We start from the raw sequence: 21,631 nt of genomic DNA, 5'->3' as shown, positions 1-21,631 counted from the left end.
CAATGAGCCTCATGTGCAGCCGCGTGGGAAAACCATCCGTCTGGGACGTAACCTTCCATCAGCCCGACTCTGGAGTTGCACACTCAGTCCGCACCCTCCTGGTGCCCTCCAACCTACACCCACAGGCCCCTGCCCCTGCCTGGTGCGCGCCCGGCTCTGCCCCCTGCCTTGCTCACCCTGCGGGTTTCAGCGCGCCCACGCGGCTCGTCCGTCCTGGGCCCTCTCCCTGGAGGCCCCCCGCCCCCAGCTCCTCCCTGTCCCCTCTGCAGCCCCCTGAGCGTGGACCTGGAGCGCTACTACCAGACGGAGAATGAGGACGAGAACCCCTTCATCTGCTCCCAGCCGCGGGAGAACGGCATGCGCTCGTGCAGGAGTGTGCCCACGCTGCGCGGGGAGGGTGGCGGCGGCCCCCCCTGCGGCCTGGACTACGAGGCCTACAACAGCTCCAGCAACACCACTTGCGTCAACTGGAACCAGTACTACACCAACTGCTCCGCAGGGGAGCACAACCCCTTCAAGGGCGCCATCAACTTCGACAACATCGGCTATGCCTGGATTGCCATCTTCCAGGTGGGGCGGCCTGGGCACGGGCAGGTTCCCCAGAGTGCAAGCGCCAGGATGCAGTCTGGCCTCAGAGCGGCCGTCCTCAGGGCTGGGATGGGGTCGGGGCCTCCGAGGGGGCCGCAGGAGGCTTTAGGGGGCCCCAAACCAGCCTGTCCCTCTGCACTCTCCCCAGGTCATCACGCTGGAGGGCTGGGTCGACATCATGTACTTCGTGATGGATGCTCATTCCTTCTACAACTTTATCTACTTCATCCTCCTCATCATCGTGAGTGCTCCTTGGGCCCCTGTGGGGATGAGGGATCCTGGGGACACAGGGTGGGGCGCCCAGAGAGGGGAAGGCCTCCTGGGTCTGAAGTTCTGGCTCTCAGGACGGGTCCCATAGAGAGGCAGGCAGAGAGAGAGGGCACCTGTCATGAGGAGTCAGGAGGAAATCCAAGGTCGAGGCTGGGTTCTATCACTTACTACCACTTACGACCTCTGGCAACGTCATTCCCTACGAGGCCTCCAGCCCCACTTTAGGCCTCAGTAAAAAGGGGGATTCTCAACCCAAGCTGGCATCACCTCTCTCAGGGGGCATTTGGAAATGGCAAAGGGTGGTCCTGTTTCCTACGGGGTCTAGGGGAGCACCGCTGGCGTTTTGTTGGGGGGCTGGGGAGAGCTGGCAAACATCCTGAAATGACTGTCCCCCAAACAGAGGACTGTTACCACCCCCCGTTCCCATCACCCTGTGTTGAGAAACAGTGCCTGACCTCTTGTTCCTTCCAGCTCAGAAATCCCAAGGCTTCCTGAGGGCAGAAGGCAGAGGCAAAAGTAGCAATATTTAATAGTTTTAGTCACCAGCATTCATAGTTAATAATTAAACTGCTTCTACTTACAGCTAATATTTATTGAGCATTTACTCTGCGCCAGTCCTGCTCTAAGCACTTTTTCTGTGCTGGTGCATTGAATCCTCACCACGGTCCTGTTATCATCTCTTATTTTATAGAGAGGAAACCCACTTGTCTTCATTTGTCTGTCCCCGTCACGGGCTTTGCGGGTGCCATGGATTAATCTCGCTGGGCGGGCGTTGGGGTTGATGTGTGCTGTGACATCTGCTACCTGCTTAATCCTCATAGTGCCCTGTGGCGGGGGGCGGGGGGTGGCGGAGTGGAGAGGGTGTGGTCCCACCTCCTAAATGAGAACGCTGAGCCTAGCTACGGACTCCAAGTCCAGCCCTTCTCCATGTCACCAAGAGGCCAGTGACAGAGCCAGAGAGAGAGGGACAGATATGGAGAGAAAGAGACGAAGACGGAGATTAAGATCTACTCGGGACTGGGGCGCCTGGGTGGCTCAGTCGGCTCAGCGTCCGACTTCGGCTCAGGTCACGATCTCACAGCTCGTGAGTTCGAGCCCCGCGTCGGGCTCTGTGCTGACAGCTCAGAACCTGGAGCCTGCTTTGGATTCTGTGTCTCCCTCCGTCTCTCTGCCCCTCCCCCACTCATGCTATGTCTCTCTCTGTGTCTCAAAAATAAGTAAACATCGTAAAAAAAAAAAAAAAATCTACTCAGGATTTAGGACAATCTCCAGAGAGAGGTGGAGACAGACTAAGGCAGCTCTTGGTGACAGGCAGAGGCTCTGAGAAAAAGCAAACCCTCCAGGCTATCCCTGCCGCCCCTGCATGTGGAAGGGGGGGGCCACGCCTGGGGCCTCTTCCCCTCCCCCACCGTCACCTGCCACCTGTGGAGCGAGGCCAGCACCTCTGGGAAGCGTGGTCTTCTTCACTGTGCTTCTCTCCCGGGGCTGGGGGGAGGGGACGGAAGCAGACAGGGAGGTAAGGGGCCTAGTTTCCACCCACACTCTCCGTGAAGAATCTTCCAAACAGCTCTCTGGAATCATACTAGTGAAGCTAATTATCATAATTACTAGGACACAATCTAGAAAAAAAAAAAAAATCTGCCTTGTCACCATAAATATTCATTTCCTTCATTCTGGATTGTTGTCCCAGCGATGCCATCCAGGAGTCCCGGAGAAACTGAGGCAGGGAGGTGGGGGACGAGGGAGCGCGGGCGAGTTCAAGAGCGGCAGCCTGGCTGGCCGGCCTGCAGGGGTCAGGGTCCGGGCCGCCGCCCGGCTGGGGGAGGGGAGAGGCACGGGGGGTACGCGGCCGCGGCCGCGGTGCCCTTTTCTTCAGGATGTCTCCTCTTCCTGTCCCCACCCCAACAGGTGGGCTCCTTCTTCATGATCAACCTGTGCCTGGTGGTGATCGCCACGCAGTTCTCAGAGACCAAGCAGCGGGAGAGCCAGCTGATGCGGGAGCAGCGCGTGCGCTTCCTGTCCAACGCCAGCACCCTGGCCAGCTTCTCGGAGCCAGGCAGCTGCTACGAGGAGCTGTTGAAGTACCTGGTGTACGTCCTCCGTAAAGCGGCCCGCAGGCTGGCCCGGGTCTCCCGGGCGGCGGGTGTGCGGGCCGGGCTGCTCAGCAGCCCGGTGCCGCGCGGCGGCCAGGAGCCCCAGCCCGGCGGCAGCTGCTCTCGCTCCCACCGCCGTCCGTCTGTCCACCACCTGGTTCACCACCACCACCACCATCACCACCACTACCACCTGGGCAACGGGACGCTGCGGGCCCCCCGGGCCAGCCCGGAGATCCAGGACAGGGATGCCAACGGGGCCCGCCGGCTGATGCCGCCACCGCCCTCGACGCCCGCCCTCTCCGGGGGCCCCCCGGGGGCGCAGAGTCCGTACACAGCTTCTACCACGCCGACTGCCGCCTGGAGCCGGTCCGCTGTCAGGCACCCCCTCCCAGATCGCCGTCCGAGGCGTCGGGCAGGACCGCGGGCGGCGGGAAGGTGTACCCCACGGTGCACACCAGCCCTCCCCCAGAGATGCTGAAGGAGAAGGCGCTAGTGGAGGCGGCCCCCACCTCCGGACCCCCCACCCTCACCAGCCTCAACATCCCGCCCGGGCCCTACAGCTCCATGCACAAGCTGCTCGAGACACAGAGCACAGGTGAGCGCTCTGGGTGGGGCATGCTGGGACCCTTGCCCCGGGGGCCAGGTGGGGTCCCGGAGAGGGTTGGGGGCCTGGCGTCCCAAGGACAGGCCTCTGATTTCCGTTCTGCCACTGGAGGCCTCGGGACCTTCGAGCCGTCCCGTCGCGTCTTTGAGCCCTAATGGCCTCATCTGCTAAAACGGGAATCTTAATTCCCACGTTGTAATGGGAACAATATCGATCACGTAAGGAGCACCCGATCTGCTCTGCTCCGTGAGGTCAACGGGTGTCGACCGATTGCTGAGCGCCTGTCCCATGCTCTGCGGGCGGAATCCCATCGGATCCTCCCAGCAGTGTAGATGCTGAGCTTTCTTGTTGTCCCCATTTTACTGATGAGGACAAGGAGGCTCGAAGAGGTTGCTTGACTTGCCCAAGGTTGTGCCACTGGGGAGGGGTGACCTCAGGACCATCTGGCGCTGAGGCCCGCACACTACATTGTGAGGCCCAGAGGGGCAATGATGTGTGACTGTGGCCAGCATTGCCCCCCACCCCCACCCCACTGCTAAGGAGACTTGTAAACACGACTTTCATTCCCTCCCCACAGGGAGACCGGGGGCCCGGAGCAGGAAGTTCTCAGGGGGTTGCTAGTCTGGTGGGAGGAACACCCAGCGTCACAGGGGAAGTGAGACACTCCCTGCCTGTAGGCGTCCCCCCCGTCAGACAGGGGTGGCGGGCCCTCCTCCGAAGACAGACGCACTGCAGCCGAAGCCCAGGGCCTGGGATTCGGGAAGGCTGTGGCACGTGGGAGCAGTGGGATACGTGTGGGAGTCATGCGGGAACGTGGGCTGGGACAGGAAGGTGCCGGTGCGGAATGCCGTGCGAACGGTGCCCGTGCCAGCTTTTCCGCTACCCTGCCATGGGACGTAAGCCAGTCACGTGCATGTGTGTCTCAGCTCCGTCCTGTGTAGAAGGCAGGGCGGGGGCCACCACGGTTGCTGGCGAACCTTCCTGGGTGCAGTCAGAAGGGGGAATGTTATTGGGTGCTTACTAGGGGCTGGGCCCCGAGCTAGGCACCTTCACTTCACGTACGTGCTTTCCCTGCGTGCCCTCCGAGGTGCCCTTCAGCTCTCAGATTCTATGATCAAAGCCGATTTAAATGGACGTTGATTGGCGTCTTGGGATAGGTCACTGTGTGCATGAGCGTGTGCGGTCTGGCGTGTATGTATGTGCATGTGTGTGTGCAGGAAGGCGTCCAGTGTGTGTATGTGGGCGTGTGCACGCACGTGTTTGATGTTCGTGCGTGTCTGTGTACACGTGTGTCTGATATGTGTAGTCGAATGGGTGCACACGCAAGGGCGGTGCCCCTGTCTGGTCAGGACGCGTGCCCACGTGTGCATTGTATAACGTGCATGTATCTGTGCATGCTCGTGGTCGGCTATGCAGGTGTGTGTGGTTCCCAAACAGTACGTATACGCACACAGTACATGTGTGTATGCAAATGGCCAGTGCATGTGCGTGCGTGTGTCCGGTGTGTGTGTGTGTGTGTGTACGTGAGCACACATCTGCGGGTGTGTGTCATAAGGATCCCTTGGAAAATGCTACTCAGAGCAGTGCTGGTGCAGGGCTGGCTTTCACGGGAAGGAGAGATGGTCTAGGCTCCTTGCTAAAGGCTCCCAGGACAGGAGGGCTGCCCAGGACCTCAGACGACATCAAGGCCACCTGCCAAAGCCCAGGACACCCAACAATGACTGTCAGTAGAATGCTATCGGTATTTGGGGGCATTCTGTTGCTCAGGACTGTCCACACTGCCGGCACTAAGTACTCCTGGCCCATGAAGTGCCTAGCACCCCCACCATTGAAAGAACCCCTAACTTCCTAACTCATTTTATTTTATTTTATTTTATTTTATTTTATTTTATTTTATTTTATTTTATTTTGATGTTTTTATTTATTTTTGAGACATCGAGAGACAGAGCATGAGCAGGGGAGGGGCAGAGAGAGAGAGGGAGACACAGAATCTGAAGCAGGCTCCAGGCTCTGAGCTGTCAGCACAGGGCCCGACGCGGGGCTCGAACTCACAGACCGTGAGATCATGACCTGAGCCAAAATCGGACGCTTAACTGACTGAGCCACCCAGGCGCCCCACCTAACTCATTTCATATGTGCTGTGAGGGAAGGGCCACCCCACGTAGGAAACCCAGCAGCCTCTAACCTCTACCCTCCTGTTGTCCCAGGCGCCTGCCAAAGCTCTTGCAAGATCTCCAGCCCTTGCTTGAAGGCGGACAGTGGAGCCTGTGGCCCAGACAGCTGCCCCTACTGTGCCCGGGCGGGGGCAGGGCAGGTGGAGCTCGCCGGCCACGAGATGCCTGACTCAGACAGCGAGGCAGTTTATGAGCTCACACAAGACGCCCAGCACGGTGATCTCCGGGACCCTCACAGCCGGCACCGACAGAGTCTAGGGCTGGACGCAGAGCCCAACTCTGTGCTGGCCTTCTGGAGGCTGATCTGTGACACTTTCCGGAAGATCGTGGACAGCAAGTACTTTGGTCGGGGAATCATGATTGCTATCCTGGTCAACACCCTCAGCATGGGCATCGAGTACCATGAACAGGTAGGGGCATGTGCAAGGGCATGGGCCCTGGACCTGGAGACCCTCTGCCTTCCTCCACTCCCGGCCCCGGGTCCCATTTCCTCTCCATGCTGCTAGCCTGATGGCGGGGAGGAGGACAGGAAGGAGGTGCACCAATGTGTGGGGACTTTGGACGGTGAAAACCGATGAATGCCACGCAGTCTGTGTGTTTGGAGGTGGCCCCAGGGCAGGGGCAGGGTCTGAGCTGAGCCTGTTCTATCTGGGAAGGCTTCCCAGAGGAGGTGGGCTTTGAGGGATGTGAGTGAGTGAGGAGCCTCAGGTGTGGGTAAGGCCTCTCTGGAGGGACAAGTCGTTGGAAGAGATTTGGGTCTTTGGAGAAGACACAGAGGGGAGAGAAGGTGTTGGGGGATCCCCCAGCCCAGTGCTGGGTCCCCCCCAGCATCCATCTGACTCAGTAACTGGGAGTGTGACCGACTGGCAGCAGGTAGGGGCGAGGAGGAGAGGGTCGGTGGCGGCGCCTTGGCGGAGCTGAGGCTCGGCCGGTAGGGAGGGAGGCCATCTGCTCCCGGCCTCCATTCCGGGAGCCTTGCTGTGAGTGGGGCGGCTGGGTGGATGAGAACACCCAGCATGCTGAAGAGACTTGAAACCATCGCGTTTGAGGAATCGTTCTAAGAACCGGGATGTTTAGTCAGGAGAAGAGGAGGCTCAGCGGGGACAGGCGAGCTGTCTTCAAATATTTGAAGGGCTGTCATGTGGAAGAGGGAGCAGGCTTGTGTCGTGGGGCCAATGGCTGCAAGCAGATGGGATCTGGGCCGAACGGGAGGTGGCTGTTCTCACTCCCAGGGCTGTGCAAGTATGCGAAGGGCGATCTGGGGGACCCCCACCCCTGCCCTCGACCCCCCGCGCTGACTGGGGCCGGGCCTCCCAACAGGGCTCCTTCCAGAAGGTGGCCCTTAGTCCCGGTTTGGCTTTCCGGGTCACCCCCCTTGGCTGATTCTTGGGAAAGGAGGGAGGCAGGTGTTCCTCCAGGCCTTTCTGTGCTCTTTCCTGGGTGCTCCTGCCTCCCGGAGGCTCGGGCAGGGGACTGGGCCGCCAGAACTTGACCTTTCCTGATACAGAACTGAAGGGGTGTGCGGAGGGGGTGGGGACGGGGCAGGCGCTGGCGACACGGGCCAGGTGGTGCTCATGGCGGAGGGGGACGGAGGGTCTGGGTCCAAGCCAGGGCTGGAGCTGATATGAGACGGTCACTTTTCAGGGGGATCAGAGCCCCCTCCCCAACCCTGCCGACCTCCGTGCCTTTTCACGTGGTGCACGCTCAGCGCCTAACCCAGCTGCCCTGTCCAGCCAGGGGCACGCCGGCCCCAGCCCCGCCTCCATCACCATCACACCATGTTGGCACCCCTTCCTCCTGCTTCAGGGCTCCCCCTCCCCCCAGGTGGCTAAGCCGGATTCCCTCTTTTTGGAGGTGAGGTGCAGGGAGGGGGCAGGACGCTGGCTGCGGCTCCAGCAGGTGGGGAGTACGGCACCGGCACCGCGGTAGGCGTGTTGTGTCTGGGCGCACGGGGCATGGTGTGTGTGCACACGCCCGCTCAGCCGGCCCCCTGGGGAGAGGTGCTCCACTCTGCCAGGCTGGTGAGGGCAGCCCCTGACCTCCCGTTACCCCGGCTCCGTGAGCCTGGACCTCAGCCTCCCCTCCCTCCCCCCAGTTCTAGCCGTGGTCAGGTGTCCCTCTCCCTGGGGGGGCGCTGCATCCCGCCACGTGCCCTAGCGGACGCTGCTGGCGGAGGCTTTGACCGCGCTGGGGAGAAGCTGAGTCACGGAGACCGAGGGCCAATGAAGCGTCAGCAGGAAGCCTTTTGGTTAGACGTCAAGAAGGACACCCCTTTGGGGGGGAAATAAAAGCCATCCGTCAGGGGTGCCTGCAGCATCTCCTTGCCCAAGTCCCTGAGGAAAGCAGGGGGCACCCCCCACCAAGCCCTCAGCGGCAGGGGGTCCCCCCTGGTGGTGGCGCAGCGTCTGCTCCCGGGAGGGGTCTGTCTCAGTACCTGGTCGCTGCGAGGGCCCCACAGGGGTGAGTGGGAGTCCCCAGCAGGCCGGGCAGATGACTGACTGCTCTCCGCAGCCTCAGGGGCCGGGGAAGAAGTCCCAGAAGCAGCCACGGCCCTGTGCTTGCAGGCACTGCGGCGTGAACGTCCCGCCATCTGCGCCTCGGAGCCTGAGCAGGCGGAGGGGGGCCGGGAGGGGGGTGAGGAGATGCGGGGGCAGAGAGACAGAGACTCAGAGGGAGACGGAGACCGGGAGAGGGGGTCCCAGAGAGCAAGATGAAGACCTGGGGGGAGAGAGGCAGGCACGAAGATGGGAGGACGGAGACGCAGGGACAAGAGGGACAGAGCTACGGAGGGGGCGATGGACACTCGGGGACGAGACAGACAGATGGAGGCACAGAGACATCGGGGTGACAGAGACAGAGATGCGGAAAGGGGTTGCAGGGCTCAGGACACAGGCTCAAATGGAGCCTCCCAGACAGGGAGAGGGGAACCAGGTGAGGAACAAAGTTGGGGGGGGGCAACTGAGGGGACGTGGCAACAGAGGAGAGGAGCCACAGTGACTCGTGGTCTCCCTGCAGCACCCTGAACGAGGCGACCATGTCCATGGACCCTGGTATTGGTCAGGAGAGGATCCCGGTATTGCGGATCCCCAGCGAGGGGCCCAGCCCTCTTCCCCGCCCATGGCTGCTGCCCTCCCCAGGCCTGTCCTCTCCCACTGTCACCTACCTTACCCCTCACTCGGTGTTCCTGCCAGGGATGGTGACGCCCTCCTGCCCCTCTCTACCAACAGAGGAAGCCCCCATTTTGTCATACCCAACCCAAGGTAGGCCCCACGCTGTCCATGGCCTCCTGCTTCCCCCACCCCTTCACCCACTGGCTGGTGAGACCCGCAGGACTGTTTCTCCCAGAGGGACTGGTGAGGAGGACAAGGACACGGGACACTGAGAAGGGAGCAAGAATGTGACTTGAGGACAGAAGTGTCACCTGATGGAGGACAAGCATGTGTGTGCCCCATCCATGAGACAGCAGAATATGGAGCAACGAACTTATTGTAAATTATCCATCCCTCCCCCTCTCCTTCCATCCATCCATCCATCCATCCATCCTTCACCCATCCCTCCATCCCCCCTTCCATCCCTCCCCATCTCCTTCCATCCAGCCATCCATCCATCCATCCATCCATCCATCCTTCACCCATCCCTCCATCCCCCCTTCCATCCCTCCCCATCTCCTTCCATCCATCCAACCATCCTTCTTTTATTCCTTCCTTCCTTCCTTCCTTCCTTCCTTCCTTCCTTCCTCCCTCCCTTCTTCCCTCCCACACACATTTCCTGTGCATCAGAGTTGGGGAAAAACATCTTGATTTGTGGTGTTTATAGTGTTGACCAATTACCATGGTGTAAATGCTGTCACCATGACCCATGTCAAGCTAGCAGCATGATGTCACTGACTGTGGGGTCGGGAAGAGACGTACACACACTGGGCCTAGGACACTGCGTTCTTCCTCTCAGAGAGGTCATCGGCAAGTGAACAGTCATATTTACTTGATGCAGTATGTGCTCAGAGACAGACGTGCGGAGTAGTCTGGGATCCAGACCAGGGAAGGGATTCAGGGAGAGCCCCGCGCAGGATGTGATCTGGGAGCAGAGTCTGCAGGAAGAGCGAGGTGTAGCCAGCAAAAGGGGGGGGGGGTGTAGGGCACAAGATGGGGGGAGGGGTCAGAGGCACCAAACACCAAAACTGAGAGATTTGTGAGGAGTTCAGAATGAGTGGGGCACAGGCTGGGGGCCGGGATGGACAAGTGACAAGAGACCAGTTTGGAAAAAAATTCAGGGCCAGGTCCTGAGAGGGATAGGAAGGAGTTTTTTCTTGAAGGTGTTAGGTTCCCCAGAAATGTTTTAAGCGGGTCAGTGATACAAGCAGGTTTGTGCTCTATCAATAGACATTCTGTGGAGCCAAGGAGGGGAGACAGGAAGCAGGGCGGCCAAGGAGAGGGCTACTGCAGTGGTCCAAACGGTTCATACATCTCTGTCCTTGGAAGTGGAGGGAAGAGGGCCGGGGACAGCTGGCAGGTGGCTGAATCTGCAGGACTCGACACCAATTGGAGATTTGGGGGGAGGACACAGCAAGGACAAGACCCAGGTTTCTGCTTAGGGTGGGAGCACTGGGCCTTGGGCAGATTGGGGCTGCAGGACGTTGCGTACAAGGCATCCGTGGGCCATCCTGGGGCGTACCTAGCAGGCTGCTGGAGCTCAGAAGAGAGTCTGGCTCTGCCGGCGTCTGCCCTGGGGCCAAGCTGCTCCAGGAGGAGTGGGGGTGGTGCGGAGAGGGGGTCTTGGGGACATAGGAGCTTCCTAATCACCCCTTTCCTAGCTCCGGGGTGCTGAGGGCAGAGGTTAACTTCACATTCTAGAGGAGGGACAACAGAGAGAGGTGGGGGAGGGGCATGTGGCCCAGTGGGTCTCTGGGCTGCCAACAAGAGAGAGAGGCAGGGTCCAGAGTAGACTGCCTTTCGGGCCAGCAGAGGACAGGGCAGGTGACGATCCTGTTCGTTGCTCAGACTCTGGACCCATCCTGTCACTCTAGATACATGTCCAGGGAGGGTTTCTATTTATAAGTGAGTGAGGTCAGCTGTTCAAGGCAAGGGAAGTTGGGGGTGGAGTGGGGTGGGGGTGGGGGGTGGAAATCCAGATGTGGCAGGTCTTAACTTTGAAGGGATTCACAGACTCCTTTGGGATTCTGCTGAAAACTGGGGACTCTCTCCCCAGAAAATACACACGTGCAGGGACACCCCACATGTGGCCTTCGAGGACAAGGGTTTATGGACACCTCCTACCCCAAGTCTATCCCTTGGGCCTTCTAGCAGTTCTTGGCCTCCAGACAGAGGAGCCCTGTCTCAGGAGCTGAGGCTGAGCCAAGCAGAACCGGGGGGGGGGGGGGGGATGATCCTTTTAGAGCCGTCCTGGCCCCAGATTTCCAAAGTCTCTCCAGATGTGGGGGGGTGGGGAATGGGTGCTGTTTTGGAGATGGCTGGCTAACGGGGTGTTCACATTCCTTCAGGCGTCCTCTGGTCCTATAGGCTCCTGCCGCTCAGCAAACACCTCCTCCTGTGCACAGCATGCCAGAATAGGACAGCAGAATGGCAGGGGGCGGGGGACAGAGCCAGAAGCACCAGAAGCACCGGAGACATGTAGGTTCTAGCCGAAAAGTTCTGCTTCATGGACGATTATGCCAAATGTCGTAAGGGAGGCTTCCGGGGACAGAGGAGAGATGCTCACACCCAGCTGGGGGCTTGGAAGGGCTTCACAAAGGAGGTGGCTGTTGAGAGGGGTCCTTGAAAGCTAGGCGGGGTTGGTGCAGAGAGGCCTCGATGGAAGGATTAAGGGGAAATCCGGCAACCTAGCCTGGAGGAGCACAGGGTGGCGTGGGACGCTCGGAGGACAGTCATGTTGCCTCCCACCCCCACCCCCACCCGCACCGAGGTGTCTGAGCAGGAGTGATGTGAGCCCAGCTGTGTTGAAGGAAGCCAGAGATTCCAGTGGGTGCGGGCTGGGTCGAGGGAGAGGCCCAGAGGCTATTTCTGTCCTTCAGACCAGAGGCAGCGAGGGCCCCAAGTATGGTGGTGGTGGAAAGGACAAGGGGGCGGGGGCCGGCACCTGCTGCTGGAGGGATGAGGGCCCACAGGAATCCTAGATAACTCCCAGGAGCCAAGACAGAATTCTGGAGGGTGATGGAGCTGGCCGTCCGGGAAGGGGCAGGTTTGATGGAGGGGGTGGGAGGGTTTGTTTTGGAGCGCTGCATTTGAGCTGGAGGCCGGCCATCCCGGGAACGCTATCAGGCAGGTTGGCTCTCTGGGTGAGGAGCCAAGGGCTTGGAGGGAGATTGTTTAGTGTCGTCCACACCCCAGTGACAGCCGGGTGGGAGGGGGCTGCGGCGGTGGGAGTCGGGAGCTGGGGGGCAAGAGGAGGGAGTGGGTTCTGACCGAACTCTGAGCAGAGAAAGGGGACGGGAGAGGAGCCCTAGGAGGGCAGGAGGGGGCACGGGCGCTGGCAGGTGGGGCCGACAGCAGGCTCTGGTGCTGTCCTGGCATCCCCTGAGGGAGGGACTTGGAAGAGAGTCTAGACAGAGCTGGGGTTTGGGGGGACTAGGCCTGCACTCACATGGGGGTTTCTGCTCTGAGCCCAGGAAAGGAGACTGGGGAGTGAGGGAACAGGGGATACGTGAACAGGGCCCTGGGGACGTGGGGTGTGTGTGGAGGGAGGTGCAGGTGCAGGTGGAGGAGGGGAAGAGAGAAGAGTCGGCTGTGCTGTGCGTCACAGAGCTGTTTGTGGGGAGGGGAGTGGAGCCCGGGGGGGGGGGCGGGGTGAGGCCAGGCCGGGAGTGGGGACGAGGCGGGGCGAGGAGAGGGAGAAGGTTTGGAACAGCTCTAGGTGGGGAGAGACGGAGCCCCAGCAGCAGAGGAGGGTGAGGGAGGGACAGAGCTGCCGTGAGGCCCCCAGCTGGCATTGCCCTGTCCAGTCAGCACAGGCTCGTGACAGCACCGCTCAACAATTCGATGGCCGCAGCAGAAGCGGAGGGGGTGGGGTCTTACCTGGGCTGGGGCCGGCCCGGCAGGGGCGCTCTGAGGTCTGCGGCAGGAAGGCAGCCTTGAAATGGTCCGCCCCGGGCTCCAGGCTGAGAGGGTGTCCTGGCAGGTGAGGGGCAGGGGCCCCAGCTCCAGAATCTGGGGTCTCAGGGGCTTTGGGTTGGCTGTGTCCCAGCTGGGAGCACACTGTGAGTGCTGTGTGCCCGCTTTGCTGGTGTGTTTCCTGGAGGTGACTTCCGGGTGCTGGTAGGAGATTGTGGGGAGGGGCTGGAGCCACCCCTGGATACGGGGTTCTGGGGCACAGTGACACCCAGCAGTAGGCCCAGTGGGCGTGAGGGGCCGCAAGGGGATTGGCCCAGAGAGGCAAAGTTCCAACCTGGAGAGCTCCCGGAGGTCTGAGAAGAGCAAGGTGGTGATCGATATGGTGAAGCCCGTGGGCTTTGCTCGAAGCCACCTGCCATCCAGGTGGCTCCTGACTTCCCACACCCCTCCTTGGAGGAGGAGGAGGCAAGAGGTGCCAGTGACCCTTACCCCATCGCTGTGGCCTGCCTGGATTCCCCCATCCTGGGTCGGGGGAGGGGGTGCAGTGGGCAGGACTGTCAAAAGCAGAGGTGAAGTGAACCAAGGAGCAGAGATTTCAGGTCAGTGGAGCTGTTGGGAGCGGAGGAGATGGGGGTGGGGTGGCGCTGGGGCAGGGCTGGGGTGACTCGTACGAGCCTCTGCCCAGCTGTCTCCCGGCTCGCCCACTCCTCTCGCCGTCCCCGTGTGCCGGAGCCGCTCCTGGGCCTCCTGCCTGGGCCTCTGCAGCATCCCCCTAATTGGTCTCCGTCTCTCCGTCTCTCCAAGCCGTCAGCATGCTGCCACCACCGCAGCCAGATTAATCTTCTTAATACACCACTCTGCACATCTCTTTCCTCCCCCCAGAAGCCCCAGTGGCAGCATCGCGGGCAGAGGCGAGTCCAGCCCCAGTGGTGGGACAGAGTTCAAGGCCATCCTGCTTGGGCCCTGCCAGCCTTGCAGCCGTGTCCTCCACGGACCCCTCCCCCGCTCTGACCCCGGAGAAGCACTTGATTCTCTGTCCCTGTCCCCATGCATTCCTTCGTCTGCATCTTTGCTCGTGCCGCCCTCAGCTGGGGGTGCCCTCCACGGGGTTCTCCTTCCGCCCCTTCCTCCCCGGCCTCAGCTGGGTTTGAGCTCCCGGGGTGCTCCTGGTGTTTGCCCCCAGCGTGGGGCTTCGTGCGGCCTTGCAGGCATTCCGTCCTGCTGTGTGTGAGGCCCGCGTCCACCGTCAGTGCCCGCGGGGCCGCCTGAGCGTGGCTCTGGGCCGGGTGTTTTCACGGTCTTTAGCGCCTCTGTTCTGCAGAGCAGTTCTGCCATGAGGTGACGCTACCCTGTTTAATGGCGAAGGCCACTGGGGATCAGAGGGGCTAAGGGACCTGCCCAAGGTCACACAGGCAGAAAGTCTCAGGGTTGGCCGGCCTCCCACACTCTGGTTCCACCCCATGTTTTGATCACCAGTGTTCTGCATGCTGTGGGCCCGTTAAGGGTTGGCTGATGGAGGTGAGTCCTGGTGCTTTCAGGGGAGTCCTGGTGCCGAGAAGTATCGGGGAGCTTGTGGGCGGGGGGGGGCTATACTTGCTCCAAGGGGACAGTCTGAGTGGAGGGGAAGTGTTAGGAGGTGGGGCGTTTGCAGTTAGCATCTTCCCAAAGAAGAGCCCGGGACCCCTGTGTGGGAGAGGCTGCCTGGCCTCAACTCACTGCAGCCCCCCGCTGGACCTTGACGTCTTGAGGGAGGATTGAGACCTGAGAAAGGACTTCCTGGCAGCAGGAGAGAGTCGGGAGGGGGGCTGGTGCCCACCTGGTTGTGGGGGGGGCTTCCTGAGCCAGCGGAGTGACCTCCACCAAGTCACCACACCTCTTGGAGCCTCAGTTTCCCCAGCTATCTAAGGAGGCAGGGAGGAAACGAAACCCTGGGAGGGACGGGGTAGCCAGCGCACTGCCCCGGGGAGATACTGGCAGAAGTTGGCTCCCTCTCCGCCCCTTTGCAGCTGCAGTGGCTGTGATCACGGCTCTGGTCCCTGGGGCCACCGTGTTGCTAAGATTGTGTCTCTGTATCCTCGTCCTGCGTCCTGCCTGTGTTTGCAGAACGTTCCCAGCCTCCGATTTAGTAACTTGGGCTGACCTGTCTGGGGAGGAGTGCCTTTTCCCATGGATCACGGGGGGATTCCGGGGCCCTGGGAGCAAATAGGCATTGCCCGGAGGTGTGTGCCGTGAGACTGCCCAGGAGAGAGAGGGCAGGCTGAGGGACAGTGCCCGCGTTTCCTTTTCACCTGCTGTTCCTGTCTCAGCTGCCTGGAGGCGTGAGGGGGGGGGGGTCCAGCCTTTGCTGCCTGCCCCCCTCAACCAGGACCTCAGGGGAGCCCTGTACCACCTTTCCAGTGAGGCTCTCGGCCGGTGTGCAGGTGTCCACGAGCCATGAGCCGTTGGGTACAGACGTTGCGCCCCACCTTGAATGACATCAGGGAATTCTGGAAATACCCCCCTCCGCATGCCCCGTGCTGGTCGTACTTTTAAGATTCACTAATGGAGTCGACGCAAGAGGCCGAAAGCTACTGTGCTTTCAGCCACTTTTTTTTTTTAAAAAAGGTTTATTAATTTTTATTTTTGGCAGCGTTTTTTGAGGTATCGTGTATATGCCATAAAATTCACCCATTGTAAGCTGTACCTCAGCTGTGCCTTCGAATCAGCGTGTTCTTTATTCATACATTGAGTTCATGCGAAATATGGTTTTGTAGACTTTGGAAGGCGTGTTATGAATTCAGCGTGTCTGGATTCACGGGCGCCTGGCTGTCACCTGGGGTGGGTTTGGCCCCTGACTGCTGCGTCGTGTTATCAGAGTCCGAATGAAATGGGATTGGGTCCCACTCCCTGGTTCTCCCTGCCCCGTGACTTTGAACCCATCATTCACCATCTCTTGACCTTTCGGCTCTTATCTAAAGTGAGGGTGCCAGGGCAGTTATGTGGATAGCATGAGGTGAGATGCAGGGTGAGCCTGGGGACCCTCAAGGCATTGCACCTGTGCCCATCACCTTTATGCAATCCAGCTGGACAGCTGGGCAGGTGGCAGAGTGACAGGGAGGCAGGCTCACTGAGCCTGGTCCCTGGCAGACTGGACTTGGGATGCCAAGAGGGGATCCACTTAGTCAGGAGGGATCTGAGCCCCGAGCTTTACCTGTCCTGACGATACCCCTTCCCCGCCACCTTCACTATGCTAATGCTAGAGGGGCCCGAGATCCTGTCTCTCTGTGACCCCGTTCACTAGGTCAGGTGGCAGTGTCCTTTCCTGCCCCCATTTGCCGTCTGGGGAGCAAGGACTTGCTCGGGATCTACTGGACCAATGGGCTCCTTGCCACACCGGCCCTGTACCAGCCACCCACTCTCTGGACGGCTGGCTCTCGGCCCTGCCTGCTGACCCTGGCCCTGCCCTCCAGGCCTGCCTTCGGAAAGAATCCGTGCACAGGCCGAGAGCTTCTCTCCTCCTGAGTAGCTGTTGACCCCCAAACACCCCTCACCTGCCAGCCGGAAGGCCCTTCCTTCCAGGTCTCCCCACCCCCTACCCAGGCTGGCCACACAAAGTCAGGCCATCAGGATACATTTGGTGGGTGCCCAGGCCTGCTTCCGTGCTTGGGTGACCTACCTGGGCAGCCAGCCAGAGGAGGCAGCTGGGTAAACAGGGGGAGGTGTCTGATGGACTGAGGGCTTCATCTGGTTGTTTATTTTAACTGAAACTTCTTGAGCTGTTTTGAAACGAAGGCTTTGGGGCGATCAAGACACCCCATTAGGTAGGCATTGAGCTCCACTGAGCCAATCATACCTCACCCTGCATCTCCAGCCCTCAGCTCAGCCCTGCCGCTCTGTTTCTCCCCAAACATGGTTCATTCCTCGTGCTTCGCCCTGTGACGCCTTCCGCGCCCCTTTCCCTGGAGAGACCTTACCCTTCAGAGTCATTGCAAATGCTGCTTCCTAAGGCTTTCCCAGCCTCAGTTCCTCCCTCACCGTCTCTCCCCTGGACTCTTGGATTTACCGTCGGGATAATTTATTTTGGCATCTAAGTATCTAAGGCCTCTTGTGGTTACTCAGCTGTTTTGTGTACGACCTGTTTCCAGTGAGACTCTGGGCTCCCGGGAGGCAGGGAGGATAGTCGGCATGTTTTTGCGGCTCCTTTTCATACCTGATGTCTTGCTAGGCATACAGTAGATGCTTAATTTTGACGGAAGGGAGGGAGGGAGGCGACGAGTGAACTGGAGTGGCAGACGTTTTTCCTTATTTCTGACGACCTCTCTAGGATGGGTCCTCGATCCCAATCCCGGACCCTGGCTGGAAGCATAAAAGTGATTACCGCCAGTGTTTTACATTTGGCCAGAGAGGTTGAGAATCTTGCTGAAGGTCACACAGCGAGGGGACAGGATGGGCTGGCAATGAACCCAGGCATCGCAGTCTCAGGGGGCAGCCCCAGGTCCTCCTCGTCTGCAACAACCTGCTCGGTCACCTCCTTTCTGCCCACCAGCACGTTTGCGTGTGCCTGCGGGCGTACGTGCGCGCGCGCGTGTGCTCGTTCGTGTGTTTGTGTGCACGGTGTGCGGGGGTGTGCCGTGTGTGCCTGTGTCTGGAAGAAAGCAACGTTAGCCAACAGTTGTCCGGGAGAAGGCTGCCAAATCCACAGAGTAATTGTAGAGCACGTGTGACTTTGCGTGTGGCTGTGTGTCTGGGTATGCGTGTGAGGCCTTGGCGGTCGCCCTGTGACATTGGCCGGCCTCGCTGCGCCGCTGGCCACGGCCTGCTGAGCTGACTGGGCAGCACAGGACAAGAAGGGTCTCGGACCTCCTCGCAGGTGGTGGGCAGAACCTATTATACAGGCTTCCCGCGAGCCTGCGGTCTCAGGCTCTGAGACCCGGGGCTGAGATTTGGCGTGGCAGCTGCCCCCGAGTGCATTTCCTCATGGGCCGTTTGGGGGTGAGCCCTCCTCTGGAGAGTCCATCCAGCATCACCACTGCCCACCCCCCACCCCGCCTACCCCCCACCTTGCTATTCCTGCTGCTTCTCTGCCGGTGGCCTCCGCTAGGGACGGCAGGGGTGAGGGGCTCAGGGGTGAGCCTCGGCTGCTTCATACCCCACCCTGCCCTCCAGCCCGAGGAGCTCACCAACGCCCTGGAAATCAGCAACATCGTCTTCACCAGCCTCTTTGCCCTGGAGATGCTGCTGAAGCTGCTCGTGTACGGTCCCTTTGGCTACATCAAGAACCCCTACAACATCTTCGATGGCGTCATTGTCGTCATCAGGTATGGCGGCCCCTCCACTGCCCGTCGCCTGAGGAATGCCCGTGGGGTGGCTTGGACGAGAAGCCAGGCAGCCTGTTCCTCTGGGGTGGAGGGGTCTGGAGTCAGGCCCCACTGACCCCTGCAGGCCCTGCCGCTTCCCCAGTGGGGGGGTGACCCGCTGTGCAGTCTCCTCCCCCCACTTCTGCTTCTTGCCCTTGAGCCCATGCGGGCCCCGGGGCAAGTGAGGACTGGGCAGCTGGCTTTGCAGAGGAGCTGAAGGGGGTGTGAAGCCCGGCCAGCAAAGTGCTTGGAAACCATCTCAGACACCCTCGACTTGCTTTAGGGTTTCCCAGACCCTGGGAAAGTGCTCCGTCCCCCTAGGCCTGGGGCCAGGAGAACTGCCTTATTGCTTTTTGGAACCGGCTTTAGATTTCATTAGAAGGGAACAAAGCAAATATTCCCTAACTTGACGCTGTTGCATGGGCCGGAATGTGGGAGAGGGCTGTCCGCTGCCAGGAGGTGATCTCCGGCCTGGAGAGAGGAGGGCGTGGAGAGGGCCAGAGCTGTCACCTACACCCGTCTTGGAGGCTCCCGCCTGTGCCCCGCGCCCTGGCGCTGGGCCGCCTTTTCCAGGCCCTCTCAGAGGGAGGGGTGGCGGGAGGGCGAGCCCGCAGGGGCTCAGGCTCCCCGCCCTCCTTGCAGCGTGTGGGAGATCGTGGGCCAGCAGGGGGGTGGCCTGTCGGTGCTGCGGACCTTCCGCCTGATGCGGGTGCTGAAGCTGGTGCGCTTCCTGCCGGCGCTGCAGCGACAGCTGGTGGTGCTCATGAAGACCATGGACAACGTGGCCACCTTCTGCATGCTGCTCATGCTCTTCATCTTCATCTTCAGGTGAGGGCGGGGGCGGCCTCCGCGCCGGCTGGGAGGAGGGCCTGAGGGGCAGGGGGTGCCCCCGCCCCTGCCCCCCATCTCCCGGCTCCTGTGTCTTCAGCATCCTGGGCATGCATCTCTTTGGCTGCAAATTTGCATCTGAGCGGGACGGGGACACGCTGCCGGACCGGAAGAATTTTGACTCCCTGCTCTGGGCCATCGTCACCGTCTTTCAGGTGCCAGGGTAACCAGGCAGGGGTGGACGGGGGGGGGGGGGGGGAGGCGGGGCACCCCCGGTGAAGGCCCTGACCCCCAGCCTCTGCCCACAGATCCTGACCCAGGAGGACTGGAACAAGGTACTCTACAATGGAATGGCCTCCACGTCGTCCTGGGCTGCTCTTTATTTCATTGCCCTCATGACCTTCGGCAACTACGTGCTCTTCAATCTGCTCGTCGCCATTCTGGTGGAGGGTTTCCAGGCGGAGGTAACCCCCTGCCCACAGCAGTCCAGTTCCGGGAGGAGTCGGCTGCCTGGCTTGAGCCATGGTGGCCGGGGAGGTCTCGCAGAAAGTGCCCATCAAGCCAGGCTGGGGGACTGGGGGTGGAAGGTCCCGGGTCTCGGGCAGCCCCTCAGCACCGGGGAGACAGGGCGGTTGTGGGGGATCCCTGGGTCCGCTAGCTCCCGAGTGGGCTTCCGCATCAAGGTCAGCCGGATTCTTCCCCGGGGAGCTGGATAAGTGTTGGCACGCGGTGCCAGCCGGATCCCGAGTACGGGTGCTCTCGGGGACATCCAGAGGGGACCCCTCTGAGCCGAGGGGTGGGGGCAGCTTGGGTGCAAATCATCCAAGCTCCAGCTAAACTGATGAAGATGCCACCAGGGCCCAGGCAGGGCTAAGCTGCCCAGGGTGAGAAATGAGCCCAATTAGCTGCAGGCGTGGCAGAGACGAGCGTCCTATTTCCAGCCCAGGCTCCATCACCTCCGTCACAGGCAGCGTCATCCATTCATATTGATTTGCATCGATCCTGCCCTGGCTGTGCCAGAGCTCAGCACCTGCCTGGAGGGCCGTACGTCGTTCCTGTCCCTCAGCTCCCCCCCGCCCGTCCCCCGAGCTCCGGGCCCAGCCCAGCCTCCAGTCCAGGCGTCTTTCACAGGCAGGTTGACCCAACCTAGAAATGCTCCAGGTTGGGCGCAGAGAAGCTCTTGGTCCAGTTCTCTCCGGGTGACCCGGATGGAAACTCCCGCTGCGGCCTGGTCTATAAATACTCGGCACACGGTGGAAAAACAAAAATCTATTTTCCGACTCTTTCCCAGCCTTCGCGAGGGAGGGCCGTTCCCCGTAGGCCGGCTGGGCTGGTGGGGTGCGGGTGCCTCTGTCCCACACCGGCCCTCTCCGGCTGCCTGCCGGCCGTGCACATTCTGTACTTATCCATTATCGCATTTCCTCCCACTGGGTGGCAGCGAGGGCAGCTGGTGGGGGAGGCCGGCCCTGCCTCTGGTGATGGCCGGGCCTCTTGTGCCGAGGGACGAGCCACTTCACTGGGGGTTCCCCGGGGCCTGAGAAGTTCAGGGGTGACACCATGCTCCCGTAAGAGCCAGGGTCTCCGTGGACACCCACCGCTCTTAGCCGGTGGGAAGAACTGCTGAGCGGGGACGGGGGTCCCGCCGCCCCTTGCAAACCACTGCCCCTGGCGGCTAAGATGTCCTCAGAAAAATCCCCGAGGAACTCCGCGAGGGGATATGGAAAACACCCCGAGCCTATTCCCCTCCCCTCAGCTGGCCGTTCGGTCGTCTCAGCAGCCCTGGAGGTGCCCGGTGCAGACAGCCCCCTCCCCACCGCCGGCCCTTTCAGCAAACACCTTGTTAAATTGAACGCTGCTGAGCCGGCCTGGTTGCTAGGCAGCGGCGATGTCTGCTGTTGGGAAGGAAGACAGGTCACTCTGGCCTTGCCGGGGGCCTGTGGCTGCCCCAGCCCGAGGGGTCAGCTAGGGCCTGGGGCCACGGCCGCCTCAACCTGCAGGGCACAGGTGCCCAGTGGCAAGGGTCTCAGAACTTGATGCTTCAGGTCGGGGCTGGGATGGAGGAAGGATTTCCAGATCAACCCCCTTCCATGGGGGTGGGCGGCAGCCTGGTCCTGAGGTGCCCGCGGGAGGGGCTGGACCAGCTGCCCGCTGTCCTGTGTGTCGTGGGCCAACACCTAGGTGGGGGAGGGGAGGGCCGGTCAAGCCAGGCCGGTGACCTGGATACCTCCAGAAGCACCTGCCCTGTCTTGTACAGAGTTTTAAGCGGGGGGATTGCACATGTGGCTCTGAGGAAGCCCCACATTCTGGCAGGAGAGGCTGGTTGTTGCTGTTGTGATGGCCCGCTCTTTTACAAAACAGGCAACCCCCCCTCTGCAGAGGAAGTTGTTGGTCGTCAGCAGCAGGAGGGCTCCAGGGTAGCCCCAGCTGGCCTGGCCACCTTGCCAAGAGGTCAGAGGGAGGAGGCCCGGGAGACGGGGCTGGCTCGGCTGCCCATTTGCCGACGTGCAGGGGGCAGCATCTTGAATCCCTGTGTATTTGTCATGCACACACTTAATTAAATGAGCAGACAGCAGGCCCTGTGTGAGGCCATTAATTGGTATTAAACAACATCATAGCTGTCATCCCAGTGTTACTTGTCACATCCCATCCCGGTGGGAGCAGCTGGACCCGG

General features: G+C 60.9%; 1 protein-coding gene across 1 annotated transcript in view; it reads left to right on the top strand.

Annotated features, from left to right (window-relative positions):
• Positions 1 to 21,631, top strand: part of CACNA1G (calcium voltage-gated channel subunit alpha1 G) — a 61,821-nt gene that overhangs the window by 11,215 nt on the left and 28,975 nt on the right. Inside the window, 9 exon segments of the mRNA XM_023244165.2 lie at positions 270 to 570; positions 737 to 829; positions 2,767 to 3,256; positions 3,259 to 3,549; positions 5,766 to 6,142; positions 17,942 to 18,093; positions 18,775 to 18,960; positions 19,061 to 19,175; positions 19,269 to 19,424. Of these exon segments, the coding sequence (XP_023099933.2) occupies positions 270 to 570; positions 737 to 829; positions 2,767 to 3,256; positions 3,259 to 3,549; positions 5,766 to 6,142; positions 17,942 to 18,093; positions 18,775 to 18,960; positions 19,061 to 19,175; positions 19,269 to 19,424 (2,161 nt within the window).

Source organism: Felis catus, chromosome E1 (assembly GCF_018350175.1).
Source record: "Felis catus isolate Fca126 chromosome E1, F.catus_Fca126_mat1.0, whole genome shotgun sequence".
In the NCBI taxonomy this organism is placed as follows: Eukaryota; Metazoa; Chordata; class Mammalia; order Carnivora; family Felidae; genus Felis; species Felis catus.
The sequence above is the reverse complement of the archived record's forward strand: the minus strand, read 5'-3'. Positions and strand labels throughout refer to the sequence as shown.